At 44.6% G+C, this 21,134-nt stretch overlaps 1 protein-coding gene and 1 long non-coding RNA gene across 5 annotated transcripts in view; one reads left to right on the top strand and one right to left on the bottom strand.

The window, feature by feature from the left end:
- Positions 1-16,299, bottom strand: part of GAREM1 (GRB2 associated regulator of MAPK1 subtype 1) — a 104,567-nt gene extending 88,268 nt beyond the window's left edge. Inside the window, exon 1 of one of the 4 annotated variants that reach the window (XM_075023215.1) lies at positions 15,881-16,299. In XM_075023215.1, the coding sequence (XP_074879316.1) occupies positions 15,881-16,001 (121 nt within the window). In that variant the 5' untranslated portion in view covers positions 16,002-16,299. Of the gene's footprint in view, positions 1-12,140; positions 12,239-13,001; positions 13,094-15,850 lie in introns of those variants that run through there. The other 3 variants (XM_075023214.1, XM_075023216.1, XM_075023217.1) reach the window with 3 other exon arrangements.
- Positions 16,300-16,481: 182 nt separating this feature from the next.
- On the top strand, positions 16,482-19,051 carry LOC142029021 (uncharacterized). The gene is made up of 3 exons (XR_012649777.1): positions 16,482-16,610; positions 17,426-17,916; positions 18,746-19,051. It is a non-coding gene; the product is annotated as an uncharacterized LOC142029021 (long non-coding RNA).
- The last annotated feature ends 2,083 nt before the right edge of the window (positions 19,052-21,134 follow it).

The following is a 21,134-nucleotide window of genomic DNA, read 5'->3' on the forward strand; positions in this document are numbered from 1 at the left end:
GAGACATACCTCAATGAATGTCAAAGACTAATAAATATTAAATTAGGGTGGTTTGCTTGCTTAAGCTTTGGCACTGTACTTGGTTACTGAGTCAAATCTCAATGAGCTGTTCAGGCTGCCAGCGCTATTTCTTCCACAAAAATAAAACTTGCGCTGGTCTGTGATGTAGGTCAGAGGAAAAAGTTCATTAAGAGGAGAACAACATCTGAATTTTCCAGTTTGAAGTAGCAATGGGAATTTGTACGGAAAAAATTCACATCCTTGTAATGTTCCTTAACAAAGGAAGGAAAGAAAACCCCAGAAGTATTTTGTCACAGGAAGAACCCCACTTGTAGCAACATTAATGAACACTGGATCTACAAGGATTGAAAATTTTATGGGTTTTTTTTGTCACTTTGAACAAATAAATGCTTGGAAGAGTTACTCTTGCATAAAATGCCGAATAGGAGAGAAGTAAAAAGAACACCTAATTGTAGAAAACATTACTACTACTGAAGAAACACCTGCTCTGAAAGCCTCTCCATGTTATCAGTCTCATTTTGTCATTCCATACAGACACAAAAAAAGGTTGATAATTTTTTTTATCTAGGTGATCAGGCAAACTTCCTTGTTTAAAGAAAAGCAAAACAACTTGCATGGGGGTGTATCATGCAAAGTCTAAATACAGACTGCCAGTGAGTTACAACGGTAAATACTGTAATTTCTAGAAGCAAATATTGTAGTTTCTAGGAGCAAGATAGAAAAAAAAAAAAACCTAACCACCAACCCAAACAAACCCAACCCACGTTAAAATTTAAACATCTCAGGGCTATAAAATGCAGTGTACTAAATTTTTAATTTAAAGTGGGCAGATTCATTAGGAGATCCTGACAGTGGTTGCATCTGACTGTCTGGGACTGAACACAGTGGAAAAAGATGGCTCTGTCCCCAGCTAGACAACCTTTTGAGCTTGCAACACAAAGATGTGGAATAAAAATTGCACTTACATCTAGGACTGTTGATTAACAACCTCACTTTTCAGTTTCCCTTCTTCCTTCTCAAACAATTTCCCACGCAGTTTTAAATATGTACTTCTGTTTAATTGTTCCATTCCTGCAGCACATTCATTTGTGCAGGTTCCTGTTATCTGGATCAACCAGTATTTGTCATGATTCAAACTGCAATCAAATACCCCTCCCTCCAAAGGAACACAAAGTAATACTGACTTCACCTTCCATCAACTGCATAGACTCCACATCTTTCAGTGGATGAAAGGCTTCCCCTGACAGCATAAGGATTCATACTCATTTTGATTTTAATATGACTTACATTCTTCCTTCCTTTGTCAAAAGCAAGAAAATGGAAAAAAATTGCAACTAGAGCAGGGAAAATTAGGCAAAGTTAGTTGACAATTTTGTGTGCTGTGTCTCAACTTAATATTCAACCAGTTGGTCTTCAGAGTTGCTTTTCATATTACAAAAGTGTTTTTAAAAAAAAAAAAAAAAAAAGTGTGTGCTTTTGGGGTTGGGGTTTGTTGTTGTTGTTTCTTTTTTTTTTTTTTTTTTTTTTAATATTTTTATTTGAGCCACAGGAGAGCCCAGGCATCAAAACCAGCTCAGGTTGTACCTCACAAACTCCAAGATTTTCAGACTGCCTTGCTGGTACTTTGCTGCACACCCAGGAGAATCATCCAACCCCATCCAGCCTAGACAGAGACACTCAGCTGCCCGAAACCGCTCATCTGCAGCAAGGTCTGTTACCAGCAATTACACTTGTCTCAGCTTTGGATGGTGGAGGGTGAGACACTGAATTTTCTCACAGCTTCAGGAAGAGCTGGTCAAGATACATCTACCCAAGAAATAGTTTGTCCACGATTAAGCCTCTTCCCACTGTACACCTTTTTCCTTGGATGAAACACAACTGTTGCTGGCTATGGTTGGCCACGTTGCAACAATTTTCAGTCATGTCTGAACAAGAGGGCACCCAGTTGGCTTCCACCCCTGCTTAGCAAGGAAGGGGCAAGGACAGTATCACCCTCAGACCCCCTAACATCACTACTTGGGGTACTTTGTGCATTGATGCACTTCAGCCTCACAGTACTGTGATCAAACTTTGCTCTGAGTGACCATTAAATATTTCACAATCAAGAGAAAGAAGATAAGGCTTTATTTCTGCAATTTCCAATTCCTCTGCAAAAGCCTGATACAATCAAATTGCTTCAATCCAACTGATGCTGAACTCAAGCTATCACCCACTAATACCTAACGAGACCAGAGATTCTCAGCCTCCCTATTCTTTTTATGCCTGCCAGCAAGAAGACAGATTTATTTCTTTAGGATTAGCATTTTGCTATTGGAATGACTGGATATACCAGTACTGTTGCAACAAATCAGCATAAACCATAATCTTGTTACAAGGCTATGGGACAGATTAATCCACTGAAAAATCCATTTTGTTCCAAGACAAGCTTTTCTCTAGCTCTTCTCTAGCTGCAAATATACAGAGACAGCATCTCAGTGAGTCTTCAAAAAAACCCAGAAAAACCCCAACCAAAAACAAAAACCACATAACCTGTTTGACCTACTGCAGAGAAGAGGAGTGCAAGTATTTTAAATAAACACTAAGTGGAACTCCGATGCCACTGCCACTGATGGTAAATGCTCTGCTGACTTCAGCAATCTCACAGTTTGAACTTTGGCATCTTGCTCTCTTTGCGTTCATAAGAAAACTAGGGGAAAAAAAAAAAAAAAAAAGAAGAGTAACAACACAGATTTCATTGAGCTTTGTTTGTGTTTGTTTCAAGCCTTCAGAACAAACATCCCAGAATGAGAAACCTTACTTTTTATGAACTCAAGCCAAACAAGCCAAAACACATCTTTCAACACAGACTGCTCTCCACCCCCACACTGGGGAAAAAAAACCCCAACCCACTCAGTACAACAACATCTTAACATTTGCATTCCAAAACACCGTAACTTTCTGCTGCTATCATAATTACTCTTATTAATGCTGAGCATCATCAGATATAACAGCAGATTTACTGTATCCTCATGACAGATTTCACCGTAAGATTGATCCAACAGAACAGTCAATCACCATGGTTACTTACAAACCACCCTAGAAAGTCTCAGCAATTCTTTAAACTACTCCAATACCCTGCAACATGTTGAATAGTGCCAACTATTTATCATGGTATCTTTTATTTGAAGGAAAAAAAAAAATCTTACAATCACTCAATTGAAAACTGAGATTCTTATGGAAGAAAGTTTTCTGGTTTTGAAGTCACCCAAGATCACAAACCTGAAGTGTTAAGAGCAAAGAACGTCAAGTTTAACTACACTTAAAATGATCGCAGGTTAGAAATACTGAAAATGAGAAAGCTAAATAACTTTTCATTGCATGCAAGAAAGGTTTCAGCCTAGTTTAGTGTTACCACAGAGGGGGAAAGAAAGGAATTTTTACATCAGCCTCATGTTTAGATTATGTTCCATTTTGAATTCTCATGGCCAAAGTCAGTGGAGGGGGAAAAAAAAAAAAAAAAGATTTAAAATATTTATTTGCCCTTTGCAATCAAGGCACCAGGTTTGGAAATGAGGAATCCAAAGAGTAGCTTTCATAAGCACTCTGATAGGTATGGATAAAGAGAATAACAGTGCTACCTGACCAAAAGAAAAACACCGCAGTAATGAGACTTACAAGCAGCCTGCTGCCATCCAAATCAGCTCCTTTAAATACTTCATTAAAAGAGACAAGGTTTTCTTTCATCAGAGGCAAGCATTCCTCATGCTAGAAAGCTCCTGCTCAGATGCATCTATAAACATCGTGAGGTCCACTGGAGGATACACTTCCACATGCCTGTTTAGCATCAGGTGCCTAGCTGGAGAAGCTTAATACTTAAGAGGTGGGAGGTCAGCATTTAGCATTGCACTACATGCTTTTACTGGCTTCCTATTTTATTTCCAAGCACAGATACAGAATGGTTGCTTTAATTGATAAAAATGAAGGCAGCTGCACACCTCAGCTGCTGCAGAAGTCATCTCTCCCCACGTGCAATGGTTGGGACTCTGGTCAGCGAAGTCTGGCTAAAGCTCCTCAGATTCAGGACGGCAAGGAAGAAAATTTTAACCCTAGCAACCTCATGGATTTAAGACCTAGAATTTGATTCTAGATTCCCCTGGCAGACAGAAAACCAGCCTATTCATTCAGACTTTTCTTGGGCACAGCATGAGAGCTGGGGAGCTCTCGTTGACAGTTATTTATAATTAGATGATATTTTAAAATAGTATCCAAGTAAACATGCTCAGTCCTCTCATTATATATCCCAAGTCCTAAAGAGACACTACGCTGCTTTGTGTTGCACAGCAGTCATCCCTGTTTGAACTTGGGGCATCTTGGACAAGATCCCAATTAAAAATAGAAGTAGCCCAAATGCAGGAGCTGCTCAAGCATAGTTTTCTTTGGCTTTGAAAGAACTCATCATTACATTTTAATTTGTCTCCGATTTTTTTTGCAGCCTGGGTTAAGGACAGAATAAAAACAGCTGGAAGCAAGCAAAAGTTCAGCTCTGCTCTGAAGTCAGGTTGCCACCTGGCTGCTTGCCCAGTGGCCTGGCCCATCTCCCCATACCCGCGGAGACCGCGCAGGCACTAATTGATTGTGTGCGCATGGCACCTGCTTGTTAGGGCTATCGTTGCCTTCGCATTTTAGCAATGTCCATCCTGCCCCTTCTGCTCGACCTGGAAAAATTCAAATATCGCTAATAAGAGAGTAATGCCTCTTCAAACACGGACTGACCGCATACACACACAGAAATTTTGGATGTTCAACTGTAACTAGGCACCTGTTTGGTTTGGTTATGTCCTGGTACAGTAAGAGCATCTGAGCAATATGGGAATACTAACAAGAGGAATGCAATCAAAGCTGCACCTAAATCTTTTCTGATGAGGAACAGTCCTGAATGCAATTTATTTCCATGTTTCAGAAAAATCTACACTTAAACTGTAACGTATAAAAAGAATGGCTTTGTTTTTAATAAAACCTAAGGGATAAGTGAATAACCTCCCTTTGATAATATTTTTATAATCTTAAGAGGGCACAAAAATTAAAAAATAAAACCCCTCCTGTGAGGAGGAAAGCTTCTACTTTTGGTGAGCAGCATGCAGAACAGAGCGAAGAAAAGCCCGTCATGCCTCACTTTCCCCTTGAGGGCACATTTATCTTTGCCCGCAGGCCATTTGGTCTTAAGATATTTTGTTATGTATTGACAGAAACCCAAATTATATTTGGCAATGCAATCCATAAAACATGCAACAGAAATGATCTTTTCTTCCAGCTTGCCCTACATTCAGCTGCAGCGGTGTTGCAGCTTAGCTGTTTGTCTACAGCCACATCCTGGGTTTGGTGAATGCAGTAACAAGCATGTGTAACTAGTCACATTTTGTATTTTCATATGGAACCCTATCATCTCTGTGAGTCACATATGCACTGATGCTTTCTATATTCTCCGGCCATGAGTATAACGTAGCTTCATATCCAGAGACTAAAGACAGAAAAAGTCTGACCATAGTGAAATTACATAAATGCAACTCAAGTAAGATCTTAGATACTACCCAGTGTGTGTGGTTATGGCCCCCATCAAAGAGGAAAAGGGGCATTTCGACCTTGTAATAAATAGAAGCTTGAATGAAACTGTTAAGAAAGAAGCAGGAATAATTTAATATTTTGGAAACCAGTCTTCCAACATGGATACACACATAAGATTCTCCTTCTGGCTAATCACATCATATAACAAATGGACAAGGATTACTATTATTCTTACAAATACACAGCATCTCCACTCACCTTCTGTAAGTCAAGCAAGCAGTCAGTGCTGGCTGACAAAAGGAAGCATTACATGCAAAGCCTACCAATTCATGTTTGAGTCCTGCCAGCAAAACTCCCTTTACTGAAGTTAAAGCAAACAGCACGTCAACAGCAAAGTGTAAGACTCCACAGAGGGAGATCCCATGTTATCTGCACTGATATAAACCACCTCTCTGCAGCAAAGCCCAGAACACCCATATCCTTCCAACACCAATGAGTTGCAACTCCAACTTCTGGTCTCAGTGACCAGAAACTTTCAAGTCTCTGGAAGTGTATGAAATAACTTTCCCTGCTTGCTTTCTCACCGCTGGTAGCACATACACAGCTGTCAGTCCTAGTACATGCACAGCCAAACATCATGTTGCTGTCTGGTCCAAGAAACATCTTTATCTCCTCCAAGTTGAGGGAAAAGAAGAGGCCATGGAGAGGACGAAGCAGCAGTTTGCACAGGAGTTGTAAGAAGCTGGAGGACAGGACAAGAACACAACAGCAATGTGCCAGTAATGCTGGAAGAGGTGAAAGGAAGGACTATCCTATCTGAAGGCAAGAAAGGATAACAGAAAAAATGGAAGAAGCTCCTTGCACTGCTCCATTCTGCTACTGCTAGACAGTACTGGGTGCTTTACCTTACAGTGACCTTGGAAACGACTGTAAATAAGTTGCAACACCTACTGGAAGCCCACAAGTGAAGGACAGTAGCCTAGGGGATGGACTGAATGATGCAGATGGGAGCCAAGGGCTCCTTGAATCCAACCATGCCCCAAAGGGACCCACTGAAAGAGGCAAGAAGAAAGCTGGACAAGAAGAAAAGATCTGTGCACATGTGCCTTCCCCCCACTTAGATAAAAAGTTTCCTTCATCTTCCCACTCCAATCTTCCCTCTTTCATCTCCAAAATGGTGAGGTGCCAGGAAGCAACAAGAATAGTCAGTGCTTGCTTTTACTGGGGCAAGTAAGTAAAATCGCCAGTTGGAACAACAACAACAAAAAAAGCTGCAAACAGAAACACAAACACACGGAAGGGGGTATCCAAGAATTTGTGGATTACTTTGAAATAGTTCCTGGAAGTATTTTAGTCACTGAGTATGCAGACTGTATGACTCTTACAAACCCAGCTGCAAGGCGAGCGCGCTCCCTTTCAGTCCGGCAGCCCAGCTCGCTTCAGCGCTCAGCAGCAGCCACGGCAGCACGACAAGGGAGGGGGACGCTCGCATAAGGCCAGCGGGCACAATTTCGGAATGACTGCTGAAGGTGCACAGAGGGATCTTCCTCCTCTCGAACCCTCGGGTCGGACTTGGGCACACAGTCTCTCCCTTCAGGACAGAGTCAATAAGCAGTTTAGGGTGGGTAGTCTCTAGACTCTCTCCAACTGGCCCATATCCTCCTTGCAGAGGGGAACCGCGTCCCCACGCAGCCTCACACACAACACCTTGTTTTCGGAGGGCACGCACCCCTGCCTTGCACCCCGGTCGGTGGTCGCTATTCCCGCAGCCGGTGGCCACAGACCCCCGGCCTTTCCCTGGAAACCTGCCTCCCACCAAGCTACGTCCTCACCCACGGGTGACGTACACCTTTTGGCACGAAGGTGCAAAGACGGCAAGCAGAGCAGTGCGTGGTGGGCACTTTCAGCCCCTTACTCAGCTTCTCTTCCCGCTCCCCCAGCTCTGACTGTAAGGAGAAACTCCCCAACTTTCTTGCTGCCACCACTTTGCCAGAAAGGTTTCCCCTGCACGTTGCACAAATAGGATTGCAGCATGTTGTGTTTTAGATAATATTTACATTTGAGTCACTAAGGTTCAGCCCTGGCATGAGGCAATAACAGTATCAACTTCATCAGGTTGAGTTCTCAGGCATCTTCCAGCCTCCGAGACTGTATTTAAAACTTTATCCTTGGTTCTCTTTAGGAGCCCAGTGACATCCTCACAGGCCAAGGAAACGTGCACGAGTCTGACTCTTCCGTGATTACAACTTGCACCAGTTATAACACCAGAAAAGAAAAAGCCAACAAACAAAAAGGGCACTTTTCAAACAGTTTTGCATTTCCTGAAGGTTTGCACCTCTAAGAAGCTCCAAGTGACCTCCCCTGCCATAACAAGATTTGCTACTTTTCCTGGTAAAATCACGGTCCTCTCCTCTGCTGAGAGCACACCAGCTCTTGCCTGGGCGCGCACACGCTGCGGCCCCCGGCACGGGGCTCCCCGAGCCCCCTGAACCCACAGCTCCAGCAGCTCTCACTGGTCACTTGGGGTCTGCATCATGGCTTGACCCAGACACTCGGTGTGCGTTTTGCAGGCTCAGGAGCATCTCCGTCCACACAACAGACTTGGCCTGCGAACGTCTGTAGGATCTGGCAATTCTTGCTCCCCATCTGCAACCTCTACAACATCTCTAGGTTCGTTTCTCCCACACAGTCAGCCACTGCAGTAGCTGTTGGTGTCGATGCCTTGTATGAGCTCAAGTTACCTCCTCCCCACCTCCCAGACGCTCCACTAACCTCTTTCCGAAAGCCAAGCTTCTGATCGCTCCCTTGCACAAACTTAAAGCCAAATCAAACCATGGGACGAGGAGGCTAGACTCCAAACCCTCCCCACCCCCAGGAAGACATTTCTACCCCCCCAGCACACAGCAACAAGCCCGACAGGGCGATACACCGTCCAGCAGCAGTACAGGAGATATCGAAACAGAGCAGCTATTCTTGCTGATGCAATGCCTCAGCCAAGCGTGCAGGTGCCCCGGCAAAGCTGTGATATTAGCAGTTTTATGCCGACATGCACACCGCTACAGAGACTGCAAAGCAGACATGGCCCCCATCCTCAGCAAAGACTCACTCTTCAATCTGCTTATACACCTCAATTTTATATTTCTGTGCTAGGTCTTCAGATTAGCAGATTTGGCTTAAAAGTGGAGGTGCAGTGAAGTTAGCACCACAAGCTTTTCATACTGTAAACAGTATGAAAATCACAGACCTCAAATACTACACAAAACTTGCACCAAAGGGGAGCACCATTAAAAGCAAAAATTTCAGACTTGAAATATTTGCTCCCTGGGTTTTATGAAGGTTGGTTTTGAGTCATATGCAATCCACATTAAGATGATGAATATTTTCCTATAGGGGAGAGACTTAAGCTTCCCTAATCCAACCAACTTGTTACTCCTAATGCCAAAAGGAAATACAGCAACACCCATGCTCTTCACTGCTGACAAACCACCACTGGAATGACTGAACATGCTGTAGCTCTTCCCACAACTTCCACTGAATCCTGGAGCACCAGACCACGCTGGCCAATATCCTCCAGCACTTCATCTTGGCATACTCCCTGGAGTTGCCTTTACTGGGCTATTACAGGGAGTGCCAATTCACGTAATCACCGAAGCCAGGAACACCTAGTTCCAGAACAGTGCTTACAGACAAAGCATAAAACAACAAAACCTTTCTCTCCTATGCTAGACTTGTACCATTCCTTACTACCATATCCTGCAACAGCAGCACATGATTCATCACACCACATTTATTTTAAGATTAAGGGTTTTACTAACTGTTCAAGACACCTTAATTCCTTTGATTTTATGTATATCTAATGGTGTTTCACTTTCCAATACCTGAACTACAGAATTATCCAGAAAGAGTTTGTTCAGGTATGTACACAAAGGCTTCACCTAACAGAGTCAAAAATTAGAATCATAGAATGGTTTGGGTTGGAAGGGACCTTCAAAGATCATCTAGTTCCAACCCCCCTGCCATGGGCAGGGACACCTTCCATTAGACCAGGTTGCTCAAAGCCCCATCCAACCTGGCCTGGAACACTTCCAGGGATGGGGCATCCACAACCTCTCTGGGCAACCTGGTCCAGTGCCTCACCACCCTCACAGTGAAGAACTTCTTCCTTACCTCTAACATAAATCTATCCTTGTTCAGTTTAAAGCCATTACCCCTTATCCTATCGCCACATGCCCTTGTAAAAAAAAAAAAAACCAAAAAAACCCCACCCGACATTTTTTAGAAATTGAAACAAAAAATTTTAGAGAGCTCTAAGTTTCACACCTTGTATGGCAGAGAAGAATATGAACATTTATTAAGTATATAAGAAATAAGAGCAAGGCAACTATTTTGCATCTTAGCAGCACTACCACACTACCCATGGTCCAGTGTAGTACAAATAGCATACTGGTTAAAGAACATGCAGTATACTCTATTGTACATTAAATCATTGCCAAACATGAAAGCAGCTTAAAGAAATCATGGATTTTTAGGTGTAAAACAGCTAAGCTGCTGAACTCTTTATGTGCCTCACTAAAAGCCTGTGGTACACCTGGGAATAGGTGTTGCCAAGTTACTGTCCTTCATCTCCAGGAGGGCACTATAATCTTCACAGACATCACTCGGTACGATGCAGATTTTAAATGAATTAAAAGCTTTTTCACTAAAATGTTGCTGGAACACATCTCTGCCAGCAGGGGAAAAGGAAAAAAACAACCGAAACAAAACCCCAGGAGCAGTGGTTAGTGGCAACCTGTCAATTGTTTTTTCATTCAGTTGTCTCGATGGAAACACCAGACCACAAGGTAAAGGAGGAAAGAAGCAGCAGCAAGGAGGAGATGCTTCCAAGATTATACTTTAATGGCAGAACACACAGTATAAACAGTTGGAGTTTCAAAGGTGCTCAGCAGGTAAGGAAGAAATCGAGCCATGTGGATACAGTGTATCTTGAGGATTTTTGCCTTTGAATCAGAGATGCTAGTCTGTCTGCCCAATATATGAGAGCTGTCACCTAGCACACCACAGTACACAGCAGAGACACTCACCTGTCTGCCCAATATATGAGAACCGTCACCTAGCACACCACAGTACACAGCAGACGGCCACACCTGGAGTGGGAAATCAGATCACAGCCATTGCCCAGGGTCTGAGCATATCTGAAACCTCTTTCTTGGTCCACATGAAAGCTTTGCCCTACTCCCACACGATTCCTTTTAAAGAATTATTCAATAGCAGACTACCGAGACACCCTGCACTAGCTTCTCGAAAGAAGGAGGTCATTCAAGACAATTAAAGCATGGATAGCAGCATTTAGACCTTAAAAGAATAAGTCTCTTTGTAGTTTCAAAGTATTGTTCAGCTGCACAGATAACCCGCATTTGTAGAGTGACGCAATACAGAATTTTCATTATGTACACGGCCACATTGTTCTATTGAGTACGATGTTCTTTGATAAGCTGCAAGGGTGCTCAGTTTCCAGATATTGGAACCGAAATAAGCCCTACAGTAACATGCTGCAGGGAACAATAGTCCCCTGAACGTGACTGGGGTAGACGGGCGTCACCATGAAAAAGTTTTGAAATGGGACAGAAGAAAGAGAACCTGAAATAAAATAAGTAAATGAAATCTCTTCATCCCCAGGAACAACAGCAGTACAAACTCACTACTCACCTACTGCTGATATTCACAAGAGTTCACACAGGGCTAAGAAAGAAGTCGTCACCCTTTAAATTTGTTACCTATTTTATAAATTTTGCCTTTCTTTATAGCCAGTAATTCTGTCATTTCATCTTACAGCAACCACACATTTACAATGCACAGAGAAGAATTTCCTTTGGAGTCTCAGTGGCTCATTGCAATCCATGGTCTCCTTTCCAGAAAAGTTCAGCGTGGTTTCCTCACCATGCCCAGTAGGGAATCACTTCTCTGTGAGTTGAGGACAAGTGCCACTATGTTTGATCCCAAGACCACCAGTTTACATAACATCTTTTTTTTTAGAGCATGTATGAATATGTTTATCCCTTGTGAAAAAAACAAATAAAGTCAGAGGACTACATGCCCTCTTGATCCCAGAAACTTTAGTCTTTGTACATAAGCTGTGAATTTCTGTGAACTCCTCCAGTTCATACCCAGTCTGTGGGTGAAAACTACATACTAGCAAGGGCTGCTCTTTACTTGTGGAAACACAGCAACAGCAGCTGGGGTAAAGGGAGTTCCACTGAGAAAAAAAATGGAGTCCAAAGGGAGAAGTGAGCTTACAAAAAAAAAACCCCAAAAGCTCAGCCTGAAGCTCAGCTCTATGCAAAGCAGTATTTTCCAGATCGTAACCTTCACAGCATTTCTCTTTTACCCTCCAAAATTATCCTTAGAAAAAAAATTACCAGAAACGTAAAGCCCTGAGATAACCATGCACAACACCACTTCAGCATTAGCAACAAGATACAGTCACAGCTTCGCTGTTAGCCTTTTCTGCTGATGATCTGAAGACAGCCAACCCAAGCCTCACGTGCACCCGTGTTTTCTCAGAGACCAGCGACGCTCACCTTTTGCCCTGTTGCAACAACCATGCTCCGATAAGATCTCCTTCTGCTTTGGGTTCCCAGAGCGCAATCTTTTCCCCACTGCACCCACTCACAAGCCTCTCGGTGTCACTGGGGTGGGATTCAGCTGCAACAATGCAGATCAGCATGGGGGGGGGGGGGGGCAAAGACAGGAAAAAACACAGCACAAAGCTCGCTCCTCTCTTGCTCTTCGAGTCTTGCTTCTTCTCGTCTGAAACAGCCCACTCAGTGAATTCCACAGCGTGAGATAAAGTCCATTCATTTTCTTTGGTATGGTGTTTAGCACTCTTTTAGCAGTTTTGTATTTGAGTTATCCTCTAGAAATATTTAAGCCGTTGCATATGTTGGAAAAAAAACTCATAGAAAAAACATTTGCTTCCTCTCAAAAGTGACAGGTTTGGTTTTTTTCCAGTCTATTTGTTCAATTAGTACAACAATATTCACCAGCAAAATATTAACACACATGAACAGATTAAAACAAACAAAACTTGACTTATGACTTAACAGCATCCAAAAGCATAACCTGGAACACAACTAAAGAGTCTTAAAATTTCATCCGAAAATACAGAAGTTGACATATTTATCATTTCTAGATGGATAAGGTAGGCACCGATGCCTAACTACTTCCAGCTATGTCTTGATGTAATGACAGACTACATCCTCCCATTCCTTCTTCACCCCATATCATCTAGAAAAACCCTCCCTTCTTAGCAGAGGACCAAATTTAGTGCGCATAAATATTTCATAACTTCATCCTGTCAAGAAATCAAACTGAACTACTTAAGGGCATTCTTCCAGGAGCTGCACATTCAAACTGGAAGAATAAAACTGCATTCATCACACCCATTCTCCCTCCTTCAAACTGAAAGGCCTGAAGGTGAAGCAACAGTGAAAAACTGGAGATCTTGCGTAGGTATCATCTAAGAACATCATCCACTGAGTGCTAAGCTCCATTAAGAAATGTAGCAACAACACAGTAAGGCTGGCATCTTCCAAAGAAAATACATCTCCAGCTTTTCAGTCCTCTTCTACATCCTGGTCCTCTAGAAGAAATGAATTCTGGCCTTCACAAAACCGCATGATGACTGAAACAACCAGCCTAGAAACAACTCACTGCTACAGTCAGAAGCCAACCATGAAATCAAAAGGTGACTGAAGACAGACATCTACAGGTGGTTTGGTTTCCAACAGCACGAAACGCATGCAGCTTCCACTGATCTGGAGAGAAATTCAGCACCTAAAGAAGAGAGGAGGCCATTCCTGCGCAACCGAACCCTGGCCCGCCGATGCGTATCTGTAGGCTGTGCAGAGGAGACAAGAGCTGCATCCAGATAAAACTGCCACAAAACAGTACTTTGTTAACAGAGGTAGCCTTAAACTTCCTGAGCATCGGGTGACACACATTTGGATTGGACTCTGCATTGATTTTCTTCAGTATTGCATCAAGAAATTCTCTGATAGAGCTCCACTTGTTAGCTTTGCCAGACAATGACAGGGATGCAGAGAAACCATCCCGGGACAGCAGGTGCTCCAGTCACTTCCACAAACATTGCACGTTCCCAACTTTCCTCCTTTAGGAGGGAGGCTACACGCTGATTCATGGTTGCTCTCTCTTATTGCAAGACAACCTCCTTTGGAAATAGAAAAAGTGTTCTGTTCGTACCACCAAGACCATGGCGTCTGTGTTCTTTATAAAATATTGATTCGTCTGCCAACTGTAGTCCCAGAAGTTAAAAGGCACAAGTAGGTAAAAGCAGACCCAAGAGCCTCTGCCTGCACGCTGAACCAGCCAGACCTCAAACCAGCTCCAACCCAAAGCCCTTACTTAGCACAGTGCTATACCTGAGCCTGCCTCCTAGCAGGGTTTAGCGTGGGGTTGAACCATTACTCACAGGACACCTACACCAACAGCTGCCTCATGTCTGGCCATCTCAGGGCGCAGGCAAAAGAGCTCAGGTCTGTTTACATCCACTTGCCTGTGCATCTGCTTTAAGTGTGGCACATGGGACAAAAAAGCCTTTGCACAAAATCCACAACATCTTCTTCTCCCTGACAATTATAGGATATTCCCTTCACCAGGTCTGACACAAGACCAAAAAAAACCAAACCAAACCAACCTACTTGCTTCAAAACCCATAAACTTTCTCTACCCACAAAGCTCTTTCAGGTCGCTTTCAGTGAAGCAAGACAAGAGGAGCGGGGAGATTGGGAAATATAACACACAGAGAGGGAAATTAGTAAGTCATCAATACATGCATCCTGTTAAAGCCTGAATCACTGCCAGGAATCTCAAGTAAATTGACAACCTTAAGTGCAGTGACTGGAGGCCATCTTAGCTGTTTCTAGTGACAGAAGGTATTACCACGAGGAACTCCTTAACATACCAGCTTTGCCATTCTCACAGGACAACATAAGTTCGACTGTATGAAAACCAGCCAGCTGCAGTTAAAGAGGCAAAGAAGCTTTTATTTAATCTGCTCCTGAGTGCCAGTTCTGAGGAAGCACTACAAAGGGTAGGAAAAGTACTGCATAATCAAGGGACAAAGTCAAAAAAGCCCCAGCTTGAATCATCACTGGATTATGGGAACTGCAGTTAAGTAATAAACCAATCCTAGTCTTGACCTGCACACCGGGGAGTAACAGAGGACAATGCCTGTGCTCATTTTTAACTTTTCAAATCAATATAAAACTTTATAAGAGAACTGTTCTATTACATCGTGCAAGTACAAGGTGACTTCATATGCTAACGAATTAAAAACCCTGGAAATTTTTCTTGATTTGTGAGTTATCTGCATTCCCTTAGAGACAGGAGAGCTGGACAGTCTTCACGGAGCTACCACGCAATGCACACACACGCTATTATTCTAAAGCAGCTGTCAGAGCCTTTATAAAAAAATTTCCTGTATCTCCCCAGCTCTCTGTGCTGACACATTGTTTTCCAAGACACGTATCTAAGAAAGGTAAAACCCTGCTGTCGTAGCTATTCTGTCAGACTCGTTTCTTATTTCCTGGAGTAAACAAAAAGCTGCAGACTTGGAAACGGCAGGTGAGCACCCAAGTGAAGAGGAATAAAAAGTTATCTGGAGACTGTAAAGGCTTCTTACGTTACTCCTTGTTTTACAGGTCCGTGGCCTTTTTTGGTGAAGCGTAACATTTGAGATTTAGCCCACTTGGCTATTTAATTAACATCCCTTCTTATTTGGCCTCGGTGTAGCATCACTTCGTCACAACACCGGGTCTCCAGTACTGCAAATGCCCTTCCACGCTTTAATTTGAGACTGCGAGGACCTTTCTCAGGGGCAGGCGGCTGACAGCGAACAGGCTCCACCGAGCTCCCCTGGACACAGACGGTACGGGGGCGGAGGGGGGTGTGGGGGGGTATTACCCAGATATTTTGATGCAAACCAACGCACGGGCTCCGACGCGAGTCGAAGCGCTGCACCGACACCCGGTGACGGCGGGGGACGGTGTACGGACCGCACGGAGCGGCGGGGCTCTCCGGCTGCCCCCAGCCGCGGGAGGAGAGGGGGTGCACCCGGGGGTCCGGCAGCCCGCCCCAGGAGCGGCCCTCGCCGCTCGCCGCCCGCCCCGCAGCCCGGCGCCCGTCCGCCCCGCTCCCCGCCAGCCGCCGGGCAGAGCCGCCCGCCCGCCGCCCCACGCACCGCCGCCCCACGCACCGCCGCCCCACGCACCGCTGCCCCACGCACCGCTGCCCCACGCACCGCTGTCCAGCCGGGCGATCTGGGGGAGCCGGTAGGTGCTGACGAGCAGGTCCAGGGGGACGGACACCGCGCTCCACTTCACGTCCTTGAGGCTGCAGCCCAGCGGCGGGCCGGGGTCCATCTTCCCGGCCCGGGGAGGGAGGGAAGGAAGGGACGGAGGGAGGGAGGGACGGAGGGGAGCCAGACAGGCAGCGCCGGCGGGGTGCTCCCACCCGGCGGGGCTGCAGCCAGCGGGGAGGGGAACGGAGGCAGCCTCGCTCAGCGCCGGCCGCCCCGGGACATGCCGGGCTAGGCAGAAGGGGAGGCCCGCCGGGCGGCTACCGCGGCTGCTGCTGCAGCGGCTGCTGCTGCTCCCGCCACCCCCCGGGACCGGCTGGGGCCGCCCGCCGCCGCCGCCGCGCCTGGCCCAGGAAGCGCCATCCCAGCACTGACTAATCAACAGGGTGCGAGCAACGCCTGCGCAGCTGCCGCTCCTCCCCGCGCCGAAAAGGAAAGTGCCGGGCTGCCCGCCCGCCCGCCCGGCGGGGAGCGCCGCCGCCGCCAAGCCTGTCCCTCTCACTCCACCCTCCGACCGCTCGCCCGACGTGCAGCCCGGCCGACCGACCGGCCGGCTCACCGCCGCCGCCGCGCAGGGCCCCGCCGCGGGGAGCCGTCGGGCGGCCCCGCAGGGTCCCGTCCGTCCCCGTGGGGCTGGGAAAGCGCGGGGAGACCCTGGCAGGGCAGACCCAGGGTGAGGCGGGCTGCGCGGCGGTAGGGGGGCCCGGAGGTGGGTGGGTGGGTGGGTGGGTGGGTGCGGGGGCTGGGACCGGCGCCTCCTCCAGCACGTGGATTTTTTAACTCGTGCTGCTGCCTGCCTGCAGGAGGGGACCGGCGTCCGCGGCCACGCGTGGTTACGTTTACAGCTGGCAGGCACGACGTCCCGCTTCGTTTATCAAAGCGATTTTGAGCGAGCGGGTTGCGTTGCCTCTTCTCGCCATTTAATATAGCATAGGGACTTTGCCTGTGAAATTCACCCTACATTAAAAAAAAAAATCCAATTAGAGAGCAACTTTGATTATATAGCTTTTAGTTTTCACCTCTGAACCGTGGATGGGTATTTAAAGCATGAAGAGTAGTGCACAGAAGAGGAAAATCTTTGACTTATTTCTGTCCTTACTGCACACGCCAGTACCACATATATTGCGTATTTGAGGGCCTTCGGACTGCAGGAAAATTTAAAATCAGCTACTAGTCTTCTTTTCGAAATGGCTTATGTGATGAAGTCTTACATGATCTTCGTAAGATATTTAATGTTACCATTTTTAATGCATTTTTATTTCCAGACTGCTAGACTGCAGAAACTCTGGGAAATTAAACCAGAAAAACGAACTCTTGGGTGGTTGCGTTGTACTGTGCTTATTTTGTTCGCTTTTGTGTCAAAACTGTTTATTTTATTGCAGTAAACTTGGCTACATTTAAGGCTGTACTGTTGACGAGAAACATAGAAGTACCTTTCAGTGATTTGTAAAACGACTGAAAACACCCACAGCTAACATCTCATTCCAGGCTCCCTCTTCCGCGGTATCCGTCTTTGAGAACTCTGGGCATGGCCGAGCTTGGGGAAGAGCGGATGCACGGAGAGCTCTCCTGCCGCTCGCCCTTCCTCGCCCGCCGGGTGCAGGGCCGGCCGCCGCTGCGTGCCCTTGGAACCGCTGGTGCCAGCCAGCACGAGGAGGGCCGAGACAGACGCGCTCTTGTTCTGCTCTGCTGCAAATGGAGACTGGGACTTGATCCGTGCTCTCCAAGATGAGACAAAGACCTTGGAAGCCAGTCGGCGCAGAGGATTACAGAAAACCCAAATCATCTTGCTTTAAATGGATCTGGGTCGGTTTGCACCTCATCCTGATGTGGGTCCATACTTCAGCCACGCAGTTTGGCACCGGGATTTCCCAGCACTATGAAAAACCTTCAGTCTCTACACTTGAGTCATGCGGTTGTTAGATCCTACCTCCCAGAATAGTCAGCTTTAAAAATACGACACTGGATTTTTTTTCAAGGTAGCTTCCCTTTTACAAAGTTCACCGAGTGCTTTGAACAGCTCAAGTGAATTAAGCTATTGAAGTGCTAAGTAGTATAATAGCTAAGAGCATTATTGTTGAAATACAGAAAGCAAAAGCAAGGTTTTAACTCATTCAGGTTTGACGAGGCTATTTGGTGCAGTGTGTAAGGCAAAGCACGTCAGCTCAGACGGGGATTCACCAGGACTTGAAGCACTAGTCTGTCAATTGTTTTTAAACACTATCTGGAGTACCATTAATTCCAGGATAGATACCATCTCACAGCATACACTTCTCTCAGACATCATGCACTTCCGCTGTCTGGGAAGAAATGCATCTTTCACACAGAAATAGTTACTGCTGATTATTCTTTAGAGATTTTTTCATTCTTCAGATGGTTTTAGATGTCCTGTGGCTTTTAAGTCTGTCTTCATATAACTGTGTTTGTGTTCTCTCCAACCAGTGGAAACCCAACCCACTCTTACCCATCCCACTGGAACAAAATGTGTTTTTAAAAAACGTAACTTCTAGATACTATCTAAATTTCATTCAGTTATTTCCAGGCAAAGAGACATCATAAAGCTTACTACTATTTAAATGTCCCACTGGAGCTCTGAGAGTGACTTTGTTATGTGTCCTAACTGTGCTATAGCTCAACTTCCTTGAAATATATTCTAATACTACATACACCGTATTCAAATCACCAGCACGTATGAACCTCAGACGATTTCTTGTTTTAATGGCATGTTATGTATAATTAACACTTTAGATATAATAATTTCTCTGATGTCTAGCAATGCCTTAATCCCTTAGTGTGATCTCTTACCAGAGTCTCCTCCTGGTGCAAACGCTAACGAAGCCATCAGACCTCAAGAGGAATCCCTGTGAGCAGATCCACCTCAGGACCAGGGCCTCACTTACACAGCATCTTAGTTTTCGTGTACGTGCAGTTCAGGCGGTGTTCAGAGACAGTCTTTATGTATCAAGAGCAAATTGTTGCCATAAAACCATAAGCAGTGGCAGGGGGACTCAGAATAATTCCTGAAATTATTCTTAAATGCATTTTGAATTGACTTACTTTCATGTTGATTTCACAACACATTTATGCAGCAGGCTGTAAAATCTCTAGTATGTATTTATTCCACTGCCAATAAAATTATTTTTAAAGTATTTTGGATCATCATCAGTTTGTATCTATGCTAACATTTGAAACAGAGCTGTTCACAACAAACTGATTTTGGTATGAATCTGGTAACTTGCTTTACGCTGTAGTATGCATACACCAAATAAGACTCTGAGCCTTATACAGTAAGTTTCATGTGAAGCCATCATAGTCAGTATTTCTTTAAAAACCCCCATGAATTTGCATTCCTTCTTCCTGCATATGATTTGCCTTTATATCAAAGGCCTGATTTTCATAATAAATACTTACAAGTCCAACGGGAAACAACAGGAGAGGCAGTGATCATTTCAGAATCAGATCCTAAATACCTACCTTTCTCTGGGGTGAGGGGGAAAGGGGAGAGAGAGCAATGCATGTGATATAGCTGATGTCTGTGCATCTCATGTTTTCAAAGAGAATACTATTCCTGTCTTACTGGCAAAATCCAAGCAATCTTTGCTCATGCAAGGTATTCCAAAGAGATCTGAGGGTCTGGTGTGAACATTCACCTTTTATCTTCTATTTCACTGTAGGAGGTGTCCTCCCTTTTCCAGTCAAATCCCTTATTTAACCTTTATTTATTCTAAAAATTCCATCTGTGGGAATTTGTGCGACACTATCATCCAGCCAGCTTTGGAGAGAACTAAATGAAGATGATGCTCTCAACTTACAGCCCATTTTCTAGCTGGGAAAGTGCCTCCAAACACAGAATGTTCCAGTTTGGTGGGAGGTTTTTTGGTCCTTTCTAGTGAGATAGGTGGTTTTTCCCCAGCGGCACACTCCTGTGAACGTAGTCCACAATGCATATGCTTAGAAAAAGGCACTTGTTTTGCTCCAGGAGAGCAAAAGATGTGAAGAGGAGAGCACTCACACTACCTGGAGTGTTAGGTGAAGCATGTTGCATCAGCTAGCAGGGGTGAGACATCCTGCAAACATTGCATGGGAACCTAAATATTTGCATCTCCTGAAGGTGGGCTAGGGACTGGATCATACCTAAGCCACAAGTAGTAGAAAACACTGCGAGAAGGAAAATTTATAGAAGAAATTCCTGTATTTGAAATTCTGATTAGCGATACAGAGAAGAAATGAAAAATACGAATCAATCTGACCCTCTTTTACCTATTTTCATTGTTAGGAAGTGGAGGTGGAACTAAATGGAGGCTTAAACTCAGAGAACTAGTAGCTAACTTCTGCAAGTTCAGGACAGCTTGAAGTTCATTGGAGATCCACTGCTAAAGGCAAAACTGCGGAATTTGATCTACACAGAGGAAGGAGAGGAAGTGAAATAAAGACTAACTTGGCTGAATATCATAAGATCTTCAATGACCTGGAAGAAAGTGGAAAGTAGGTCAAATTACTAAATTATGAATAAATGTATAGACTATGTATGGACAAAACCAGAAAGATAAGGTCCCAGTATGTTAGAAAACTGGATTTAAAAGACAGGAAGGATGTTGGAAAGATGCATCGTGAGAAGACAAAGGAAAAAATTGGTCTGTTATTCCATAGAGGGGGAAATCTATTTAATCATCACCTAATGACTGGTGATGCTGAGATGCCAGTATCCTTAATGACTTTTTAAGCTCAGTCTTCACTTGAAGAAGGCAGATGTGATTTCACTACTAGCACCACTAACAAAAGCCTAAGAGCTTAGGCTAGAAAAATGAAGAAATAGACTGGAAAATACTTAGTGAAGTTAAAGATTTTTGGATAGACCAAACCTAATGAAACTCCCTTAGGGTTCAAGCAATGTTAGAGCTGCTACTGATGAGCTCCAAGAATCAACAGAGAATGGGTGAGGTTCCAGATTAACTTGAAAAGGATTGCATACCTCTCAAAGTGTGGAAGGAAAGAGCTCTACAAACTGGTTAGCTGAATTTCTACTAAAAAAAAAATAAAATTTCAGCAGGTAATCCAACCATTTGCAAGAATCTAGAAAGTAAAGGTAAGAGAAGTAACAGCCTTGGTTTGTCAGTAACAAATAATATCAGATCAATCTAATCCACTTCTATCAGTAGGTAACAGGCTTCATGGATAGGGTAGAAAAAGAGAGGAT

The sequence above is a fragment of the Buteo buteo genome, chromosome 3 (genome assembly GCF_964188355.1).
Source record: "Buteo buteo chromosome 3, bButBut1.hap1.1, whole genome shotgun sequence".
In the NCBI taxonomy this organism is placed as follows: Eukaryota; Metazoa; Chordata; class Aves; order Accipitriformes; family Accipitridae; genus Buteo; species Buteo buteo.